The 11,606-nt window shown below is 35.5% G+C and overlaps 1 protein-coding gene across 1 annotated transcript; it reads right to left on the bottom strand.

Moving 5' to 3' along the window:
* Window positions 1–7,152: 7,152 nt before the first annotated feature.
* On the bottom strand, window positions 7,153–9,630 carry LOC114291970 (putative protein phosphatase 2C 25). Its single transcript, XM_028235856.2, has 4 exons — window positions 8,815–9,630; window positions 7,992–8,330; window positions 7,712–7,891; window positions 7,153–7,596 (listed from the first exon to the last, which is right to left on the bottom strand). The coding sequence occupies exons 1-4, from the start codon at window positions 9,244–9,246 to the stop codon at window positions 7,432–7,434; spliced, it is 1,116 nt and encodes a 371-aa protein (XP_028091657.2). The 5' UTR covers window positions 9,247–9,630; the 3' UTR covers window positions 7,153–7,431.
* Between the last annotated feature and the right edge of the window lie 1,976 nt (window positions 9,631–11,606).

Below are 11,606 nucleotides of genomic sequence, written 5' to 3'. Positions count from 1 at the left end.
GTGAAGGAAATAAAGTAGCCAACTAGGATGTGTCTACAAGTCAGGATGTGTTTCTAGGTTTAAGCATGTGACCGAACTTGGACATTGGTTAAATCAAAAGGATCTGTGGAAAGATATTCTAATCTGCAGGATGAGAATTGATAGTCCTGGAATGGTTTGAGGAAAGCAGGAAGTCTTTTGAAGGGAGAATTGTAAAAAATGGTAGGATAATTGGAAAAGTTGAGGGAAGGTTTGCTAACAAAGGTGAAAAAGTGTTTTGCATAAGAATGGTGAATTGACCTCATGGTGCTAGGTTTTGGAGGTTGTACTAAGAAAATAGGCATACAACCAGGCTTAAGAGAGTCAAATGGCCCACCACAGTTAGCATAAATTGTTTTTCAATAAGGGAGAATAAGCCCTTGTAAAGGATAGGCAAGAGGTAAGGTACAAAGGCCATAGCTTGGCCATCCTAAATGCACAAGGTTAGAGGAAGATATTCCTTGGTAATTTTATACGCAGGGACACAGAAAAGGAACTGGTAGAGCCAAGGTAAAAGGCAGTTCTTTCTTTATTCTCAATAGGGGAACTTGGTTTGCCTTTGTACTTTTTGGTAAATTCAGTATAGCTCATGTTAGTATTCAAGGTGAAAGTTACTTTTGGGGTTCTAGTAAGGCATTAATTTGTTGGCCTATGATGGATAGCCCAATCAAGTGGGCTACGTCAAGGATAGTAGGGGCAATCATTCCAAATTTTAAAAGTAATGAATTAGAAGACTAGAACCAGAAGTATATAGCAACAACAATTAGCCACTTGTCCATGTCATACTTCATGGTCAACAATCGGATTACCTCATTGATGCCTTTGTGTTTCCACACCTTAGAGTCATGTGTTTCAATTCTTCTAAACCAACTTTGCCATGAGGAGTCCGATTGCCTCTAGGACCTGAGGGGATTTTGTTGCTGTTCCAATTGGTCCAGTTGAGTTTGGGTTGATTGAGAAGCAAGTTGTCACTATTGGCAAGAGAATAATAAAGGGATAGCTCCTCTGGAAAGTGGGATGGAAATGTTGGGCCTAAGGTTGCCTTGGCAACAGAGGTAGTGCTTGAAAGCAGAGTGACGTCCAGTTTTAAAAGAGAGATGAGTGCTTTGATAGAATGTGGGAACCGAAAAAGGTCATCATTGTTGTTATCTTCTTTGGTGGGCTTCGATTTCTTGGGTGCCCTGGCTTAGGGTTTTGAGATGGTTAGATTTCGAGTGAAAGTTTTTGAAAATGAGAAGGACAGTCTAAGGATTTCGAAAGAAGGGGAATGGAACTGAAGTAGTGTGAAGTTGAAAAGATTGACTTTTTATTGTTTGTGATGGGCCTAGTGTTAAGTGTGAACCGGAGTTGCAGGTCATTTTCATTTAGGCTGTGGTTTCTTAATTTGGGCCCAAAGAAGCGAATTTGTTTAGGTTAAAAACATTTGGTATTTATTTAACTTAAGTAAAAGGGCATTGTTTGCATCCGTTTTTTTGGATTCTATCGATAGGTGGACCAGTCAGGTAATGGCATGTGGAAGGGTCAAAATGGGGATCTTGCATCAATCAGAGTGAGTTGAATCCTATGGGTGGAGTGGCCTAGATAGTAGGGCAATTATTGGCAGAAGGTCATGAGTCTAATGGGCAACTTGCAAGAGGAGTTATGCACGAAGTGGGGGTTTCTCTTTGTCGAAAGAGGGCTAAAAGTGATAATGGATACGTGGCATCATGTAGGTGGAGCCATTCAATAGGAAAAATTGAAGATTTAATGGAGCTTAAGTCTTTGGAAATAAGAGGGGTAGTTACAGCAGTTATGCAATAGTAGTTGGAGATTTGGAGGATTATGGGGTCATGGGTTAGAGAAGTAAGGAAAGCTATAAAAGCCAGAGATTTGCGGAAAGAAAGAGCATCAACAACTCAACAACACTTAGCTTTTAAACTTAGGAGTAGGTTTGCAATTTAGGAGTAGTTTTAGCCGTAAAATTGTACTTGGTAACTTAGTGAACTTTAGTAGTTTCATTCTGAAATTACTCTTTGTTTACTCTGTTTATTTTGTAATTGTTAGTTGTTCCAGAGAAGTCCTCATTCTTTTGAGGCATTCAAATTAATTTCACAGTTGCTTGATTGTTCTTGTTTAAATTATTGTCTGGTTACTGTCGATCAACTCCTAGTATAATTTTTACTAACAAGTACACACTCTAGAGGGGTGCGTACCTTAGAATTTCCCTTGGAGGATAGAAAGAATGGAAATGATGAGATTACTTGTAATAAAATTGATGTGTTCATTATATTCAATTGTTTGTTTTTATTAGGAATCTTCTATGTAGAAGTGACAAAAACTTTAAAGGTAAATTATATCCACTTCTCCAGAAGTTTAAAAAAATATAGTTAATCTTACACTTTTGTTAGGATAATACTATTAAATAGAAAATATTCTAAGAATGTGAAATTCTCATTATGTAGTGGAAGCATCATATACTTATTGATAATGTAATTTGCTAAAATCGATAATTAGGAGTCAAATTGTTATTTAAATTCGTTCAATTACTAGAATCATCGGGATTTGAAATTATATTTTTTTATTATTCTCGATATTCTTGTCACGCAAACTTAATCTATTTTAAAATTATTGTCTCTATGAGTGATGGAAGCGTACATACATTATTTGTCCATGGAGGACTAGTAATACAATTTGACAAGTCATGAATTTTAATGTTAAGCAAGAGAATTAATGGTTAAATGTTTCATTCCTTGTTCTCTTCTGATCATCTTTAAGAATTTGACCTATTATTCTCCCTTTAAATAAAATGGAATGAGGGGACTATATTACCTAAACATTAATCAGAATGAAACATTGAACACACTCTTGAGCAAAAAAATAATGATAATTCGGGAATAATTGGACTGTAATGCACTTAATAAAATATGTAAAAATTAAATCTATACTCTACAATTAAATATATGCATCAATAATGAATTTCATCCACTCATTTTAAATTGTCAACATGTATATATATATATATATATATTTTGTGAGGTTGAAATGTTATTTATAAGAGACGCTTCTTTGTGCGTCTGGTCAATTATGATGAAAGATTCAGCAGTTGTTCTTCTAGTGGTATTTATGGTCGCTTATACCTAAGATGAAGTTTGGAAGCATGTTTTTATTTTTTGAAAAATTGTACCAATCATGAGAACGCACATGGAAATTTGCCCCCAAAGTGGAGTGTATAATTTAAGAGAAAAGTTAGGAATTATGAAATTTTTTCATGAAAATAATCATAAAAGATTTATGATTCTTGAATTACCTTGATTAGTGTGTGATATTTTATTCTAAGTGTAATTCAAGGGTCACAAAACTTTCATGATTATTTTCACAAAAGATTTTTCATGATACCTAACATTGCTGATAATTTAAATTTAAAATTAGTGAGATTGAGCTACATACATAACAAGGCTTTGTTTGACAATTAACTTTTTAACTAAAAAAACACAAAAGATAAAATAGGTTAAACAAGTTAATAAGACAAAATGTCATATTTAAATCATAATCACTTTACTTTTTCTCTCACAAAAGTTTAAAAAGTCAAAAATGTCAAACTAAACAAACTTTTAATCCCAAGTTAAGGTCTTGTTTGGGAACATGTTATTTTAGTAACTTTCTTATTTTTTGGCTAAAATATGAGGTAAAAAAAATTAGTGGGTTTGGAATGACTTTTTGATTTTTTATGAAATGCTGTGTAAAAAGCAAAGAGAAAATGAAAATTTTGACTTTTTGATATAATTTATAGGCTTTTTGATTTTTTTAATAATTTTTTAACTTTTAAGTTAAAAATATTATATGCCAAACGAGACTTAAAATAACTAAAAAAATCAAAAAATCAACTAAAAAATTTTATTACCAAACGACAACTAAATATGATTTATTAATTTACTTTTCTGAATAATTTTTTGAATTTGTATTATTAGGGTTTTTTATTTTATTTTATTTTTGTGTGTGGCTTTCTAACCTCTAATCTCAGCAAAAGCGATTCTCATGTTTGTCCATTATTGACCAGGGTAATAGGCCTTTCATCTCTAATATCCATCACATCTCCAATGTAATTTGAAAAATGATACACAAGCTTAATTTTTAAACTCATTTTTTAGATTTAATAATATATAAAAAAATATGATTAACTGATTGAGAGGGTAATTTCTGTTAAGAAATTGGGCCGAACTAGGTAGCAGTGCTTGTGGAAGTTGGGCCGCGCAGTGGGCTGAGAAAAGAACTCAGGTAGCTTGATTCTGGGCTGATTAGGTGATAAGCCAATCAGTGAGTTAGGCCCAGCTGATAGAAGATGGCCGTATGAAGAAGGCCGAGCTAACTTTAGCTCGGCACAATCCATCTGATGGTCAAGGACTGTGCGGTTTGGTCAATGGCAGACCGATGTAATGTAAGTCGGTCGGATATTTATAGCTGAACAGAGTGTTGTTGCCATATCACTTGGCATGTAGTGAGGTAGGTATTCTAAGGATAAGCATTGTCCTTTAATAATGTGACTCCTAAGAAGACTTTGCTGAGGAGAGTTAGAATCCTAATAGGATTATGTCACGCGTAATCTATAAAAGCTCATGACAGAACCTAATCCCAAGTATTGCAATTCTAACTCTTGAATACGCAGGACTTTTTGTCTATTATTTATTTGTTGACTCAGGCATCGGAGGGGTTTCCGGCACACACTCGCCGGCTAACTCACGTTTATGTTCTCAAGTGATAAGACGACGATGTTTGGAGGAGTACAAACTTGATCAACAAGATTATACGAGGATGATTATTTCGTGCTTGTACACTAATGATTAAAAAGTATATGAGAGATAAAGCTGACTTAGATATTTCAATAGATTGCAACATTATTGTGTTTAAGAAATAAGTCTAATTTAAGGGCCTGAACAACACTACTCATTTTTTTTTTTGATAATTAGGTGTTCAGGTTAATTTACACGCGTACCTTGACTAATCCCAAGAGACCAATCCCACCACTCACTTACAGAGGCCTAATTTAAAGTTAGAGCAAAACGCCTTATATAGCCCAGCCCAACTCATGTAATAATTTGATAGATTGAAAATGGAATTAGAATGGTCTTTTTTTAATTTTATTTTAGAAACTAGAATTAGAATGGTCTTAGACTTCGTTTGGCATAAATGATTTGGGCTAAAATAGTTTCAAAAAGACAAAATAAATTAAAAAGTCAATAAGACAAAATGTTATATCAAAATCATAATCATTTTATTTTTTCTTTCACAAAAGTCAAAAAAGCCAAAATGTTCATCACAAACAAAACTTTTTAGTCCCAAGTTAAAATAGCCAAAAAATTAACTCACATCTCAATTAAATCTCATATTTGATTTCAAGGAAAAAGAAAAAAAAAAGAAAAAGAAAAAGAGAGTAATACTATAATAATCATATTATATATTATATTTTATTATTGTATTGGTTAAAAAGAGTTTCACCATTTATGTATCTTGTCAATAAATACAATAGTGATACATTAAATGGTTGTAATATTATCAAAAAGAATTTACATATTAAAAAAAAGAGAGGATATTTACTAATAAATCACATCTCACAAATAAGTACTTTAATTAGTCCCAAATTTTTTCTATTGATCTGTTAAATCCTATTAGTAGAGAGTTTTTTTTTCTTGTAGTCTTATTTTTTAGTTTGGTAGTATTTTGGTGGACAACTATACTCTTTTATTAATGTGATAAGTATGATGTGATACTTCAATGTGACAGGTATTAATGTGACACTCTAAAAAAATTAAAAACTCTTTAGGGTATTTTTTTCCTTCTTCTAAATATGACAATATAGCGGATATGATGTGACACTCTAAAACTTTTACTTCAAAAAAAATAAAAACTCCTTAGTGTACTTTTTTCAAATGTGACAACGTGGCATATATGATGTGACACTTCAAAAAAAAAAAAAAACTGTATACTTTTCTCAAACGTGACAACATAGCAGATATGATGTGATATTCTAAAAAAATTTAAAAACTCTTCAATGTACTTTTCCTAAACGTAACATGTGATGTTCTAACGTGACAGGTATGATATGACATTCTAAAAAAATTAAAAACTCTTTAGTGTATTTTTTCAAATGTGACACTCTAACATGGCGGGTATTTTTAGTATACTTTTTTCAAATGTGCCACTCCAATGCGGCGGGTAAATGAGTCATTACACATCCAAAATGACCAAATGGATCACAAGAAAAAATATGAGACTATATGGATTACAAGTTCAAAATATGAAAATTATTAATCATCTCCCTAAAAAAAAATCAGTATTTAAGATATGTTTAGGAATATATTAAAAAAGTTTAAAAAATATAAAAAGAAATTACCATAAAAAAATTAATTATTATTTTTTTTAATTTTCTATACGTCTTTTAATAAAAAATTAACTAAAATAAATAATTCATCCATTTAAAAGAATGACTATTCCATTAGATTTCATTCCTGACTAAAATCATTCCCATCAAGCAAACACTACCTAACATCATCTTCTAGTGCAAATGGTGGGAGTGGCTGAGCACCACTCACTTTTGATCCAAACTTTTGACTCCCTTGCCAACACCATAGTGCTATTTTCAAACCTACCTTGAAGTGGATTTCTTGGTGTATCCCCATATACACCTGAAAGCTTTAAGATCTTGATGAAAAACACATACAACTAAAAGAGAGTCTTTACCATCAGCCCAGCAAAATCATCTATATGATGTTCTCCCCTATCTCTCAGGTTTTTGATCAGAATTAACAGCACCATAAGTTAATATTGCCTTGATTTTTGAATGATCACATCAACGATCAAACACCACGATCAATAGTAGGACAATTCAGAGAGAGTAAAACTAATAAATTGGGCTTCTAGAAGGCAACTAATTGAAAGAAAAATAATAACCACAGCCGGCGGCCAACCCTGACTTTGACCTGGTCCAAGAAGAAAGCAGAAGCAAGTTTTCCTTGGTTTGACAGATATTGCCAAATCAGGAGTGATACGGTCAACTCTCAGCACAGCAGAGCAAGTGACGTGAACTATAGTGATTGCCAACCGGGAGGCATTATAGCATTCACAAATCACAATCCCGCATAAACTTTTCTACAATTAAGATTGAAATTTGCGTACTACGCTCAAATCTGAAGTTAGTTTATTTAGAATGCAATAAAATTTATATACAAGACTTGTCTTCCCTCAAAATCTTCATTGGGGAAGAAATCTTGAAGACATACACCATACATGATACAATTGATTGAGGTTGTTGGAAAGATTTAGAAAAGAATCAGAATTGCTAGCTTCTGATTTCCTAGGCTGCAAGTTTCTTCAAAAAAAAGGCACTTGCAGGGAAATAATTGGACTGTCTTCATCTGAATTACTTTCTACTCGCATGAATTATGGAAGAAAGCGAGCTAATTGAATCACCATCACGCTTACATCATCAGTGGAACCTCTCGTTACAGACAAGTCAGCAAGCTTTTTACAACCAGAAATTGGATCTGGGTTATCAACACCTACGCATAAAGGGCGAACTACATCTACTGCCTCCTGAATACAAACCTGAAAAAAGAAGAAAAAAAATCATCAGCAAACAAATCTTCTGTAATGAAAGCAGCATAGATAGATACAATTCAAATGACATAATTAAAAAAAGTAGGTGATTTTGGCAATTTACCTTTTCCCAAAGTCCATCAGAAGCGAGGATTAAGAACTCGCAATCGGGTCTAATTCTTACTATTTTTGTCTCCGGTTCTGCTACTACCCATTGTTTAAGATGCCGATCACCAATTGCCCTCGATACAGCAAGAGACCCTTGTAATCTCCAAACTCCATGGCAACAATCAACATAGCCTCCCTACATAATCGGAATTGCAACAATCCATCAGCTTCAAATTCTTCATATTTTGCATAGATTTTTTTTTTTTTAAACTAGAAATATATAGCTGATTAATTACCTGGTTTTCAATCCGGTCTTTTTCATCTTTCCTCGAAGGCTGGTGATCGACTGTGAGGGCTTCTGCAACTCCTCCCCGGCTCATCACAGCACGACAATCACCGGCATTTGAGACAACAAGAACGCCTCCACGTATCAACGTTGTGACGCAGCAAGTACCACCGCTAGCATCTTCTTTTAAAAACTCAGAATCGGTGGTTAGGTAACCATCTTTTATTGCTTCCTCTATTTCTTCTTCACTTCTTCTAGTCACTTCATCAATAATGTTTGAACCTAAGTTCTTTGCCACAAATTCAGCAGCTTTTGCTCCTCCATGCCCATCAAAAACACCAAAGAAAGCCTGTAATTGAAGAAAATAAAGAACTTAGATACTAAAAACCGCAAAAACTGATTCCTTTGTCTTAATTTGTCCTATTTTCTCTTTTCATTTCTAACATGAAAGACTATCAAATGAGCTAAATCCTTAAATCCTTTTCACTTCATTTTCCAATCAATTATCAAGTTTCTAATGTTTTGTAATGGTAGTTCAATTTCAAATTATAAATAAACTTTATATATTCAATCATCAAATTCTAAGCAAATTGATCATCATAGTAATTCAAAATTTTTTCTTTATTTTAAAATTCATCAGCTTCCAATCAGCTCAATATTGATTCGCCTCAAATTTTCAGTACTCATATTCAAGTCAATTTGTTGCTGTAAATACCGCCAGATAATAAGACACCAAATTTAAGGTGGTTCGGCAAACTCAACCTATCTTAAATACAGAAACAATAATTTAGTAAATTTATTTTAATATTAAAATACACAAACTCGATTAATACCTGTTTAGCATCTCCTTGAAGATTGACAATGGCGGAGTATCGATCCTCCATAGCACCTCTCTTCCCTCTCTTGCAGAAAACCGAATACCCTTTCCCTTCAAATTCCACCTCATTCAACCTATCCACCACCGCAATCGGCGTCGCAACCGCCGAAAAACTCAGCGAAGCAATAGGAATGTCGATCCTCGCCGGCCTCTTCCTCTTCAAAACCGCCGGCGACAACGACGAAGAAAAAGTAGAAATAGAAGAATCCTTCAACTGCCTCTGTACTCGAATCGCCAAAGGCGATAGCGGAGACGAAGAAGACGGAGATGAAGACAACGAATGCGATTGCAACATTGACGGTGATGAAGATCCATTGCAGAACATCGATGAAACCCTAGGCGATTGTGAGAAAATCGGCGAGTTTGCCACTGCTACGGCGCAAGGCATGCTGTTGTTGTTTTTGCAGTTCAGAGAGAGAGAGAGAGAGAGAGAGAGAGGAGAAGCTGTTCGGAGAGTGTTGGAGCGTGTGTAATATATACATATAGAGGGGGGGGGGGGGTTTGGTTTTGAACGGCGTCGTTTTTGTAATTTGTTGAAAGCGTGAGTATTTAGGAGGTGTTTATTGAAGACTGAATCAGTGTCAACGGTCAAACACGTTAAAATAGGTGCGGTTGAATCTAGACTTGGCAAGTTGGCAACACAACACAACACACTGGCTCTTAGTTGTAGGAGAACTGGTCTCTCTCTCTCTCTCTCTCTCACTCATCACTCTTTGATTGCTTTTTCTCTCAACAAGGTCGGTCTATTTTATATTATAGTTCGGGCGTTTTTGGTTTATATGTTTTGATTATCTATATTATTATTTACAGTCTGGACCGTCTCCAGTTAAGAATTTTAATTGGACAGTTCAATTTTAGTTAATTTTGGATTTATTATAGATTTAATTTAATAATTTAAATTATTTAATGTGTAAAATTTGATTAATAATCAACAAGTTTTTCAATTAAATGGTTTGAATCATTGATTTGATTTTAATGATGAGTCTACATAAACTTAACAATACTCTTTTGGCATGTTTATTGTATAAAACAATCACAAACTTGATTTTGATATTATAAAATTTTATTGTTTAGAAATGGCGAGAAGCAGTTATAATAAAAAGTCAAATAGAGAGAAGACATGTGTTCCAGAGAATCACATGGAATATTCTGTCTTAAGTCACCAGGCTGAAGGTGCCACGTGTCCCTCTGCATGTACTGTTTACTATCTGTTTGCCTCCGCAACTATTCTTTTAAGCCTCAACAAGTGTAGTTTGCGACGGGAGTGTTTGGTGTAGCAACTCCCTTTTGAACCTTAGCAAGTGCAGCTACAGCGGGAGTACTTTACCGCTGCACCTGCCTTCTCAGTTCTATTTGACCAGTACATGCATTCTCAAGACTCCATTAGTCTACTATCGACTACATTCGTGTTCACCTTAGCGAAGCCTCTACCCTTAGCCACTTAACCACAAACTCCCCAGCTTCCTAGAGCGAAGGCTACAGCTAAGCCTGCTATCAACCATGCTATGCCTTAGTACCAAGCCCAAGGGGGCTTCCTTAGTCCTGCCTATGCAACCAAGGCAGGTTCATGACCTGGGAAATGGAAATGAAGTCCCTTATGTTCGGGCTGCCCTGCTCCCATCTTCGCGGGGTTGCCGCGATAAACTGGTATTTCTGGGCCTGCTATCAGCTCTAACCAGTAAGTCTTGGGGCCTGCTATCAGCGCCAAGTTAAATAAACTGTGGGGCTTGCTATTAGCCTTAGGCCAGCTAATGCCTTGTGGCCTGCTGTCAACGCCATGCATTAACCTCAGAGGAAAGCCTCTCTCAAAGACTGCTATCACATTGGCAAGATATTCCCTTTGCAACTTAGTTGCTGCGATAGTCATTTCTTGTAGCAAGTTCAGACGGCATGACCGAAGATATTAGAGATGGCGGCACCGACAGAATGCCTCCGCAACTTGGGCGTTGCAAGTATTGTCTCAGTTGCCTCGGTCTTCTCTTTCTCTCGGCAACTCCAGATGATCGTGACATTGACATTACTTGGAATGGCGGCGGCACTGAAGATACTTAGAATGGTGGCGCTGAGACAAAGTGCCTCAGCAACCCTGCTGCTGCATATGTTTCGTCGTCAATTTCAAATGGCGGCGAAACCGAAGTTAATAGGAATGGCGTTGCTGAGACAAAGTGCCTCAGCAACTCTGCCGCTGCACATGTTCCTTCGGCAACTTCACCGCTGCAGGGGTTGCCTCTGCAACTTGACTTGGGCATTTTTCCTCGCTGAGTCCATCTGGAGCCTTGGTGGGTCAGACCTGCCTTGGCCCACTACCCTTGGGCTTTGGTCCACGCTCCTTTCTTATCCCTGGTCGTCTTCTCAGGGCAATCTTAGTGCTTGAGTCCATACTTAGTTTGAGGTTTAATTTCTGACCCTCTACACTCATCAATTATAAAAATCGTGTGCAAAACTCACTAAAAACTTGTTCTAAATTGATTTGTCATATGAACAAGTATAGCTTGAACACGTGTTCAGCTTGTTAAGTTTTTATTCTTAAATTAAATTTGAATAATTTTGTACTCGACTTGACTTGGCTCGGTTTGCTTATAACTTTATAAGTAATTAAGATTACAAATGAGCTGAGCTTAACGAATTTCTGAGTGTTCAAATTTGTTTACTAAGAATTAGTTGAGCGCTCATGCTCAAAGCTCAAGTCGAGCTCAAATAATCAAGTTCGAACTTGGCTCGTCAAATATTTGACAAATTCGAACTCAG

The sequence above is a fragment of the Camellia sinensis genome, chromosome 1, assembly GCF_055761805.1.
Source record: "Camellia sinensis isolate YWXY chromosome 1, ASM5576180v1, whole genome shotgun sequence".
NCBI lineage: Eukaryota > Viridiplantae > Streptophyta > Magnoliopsida > Ericales > Theaceae > Camellia > Camellia sinensis.
This window is presented reverse-complemented; position numbering and strand designations above follow the sequence as displayed.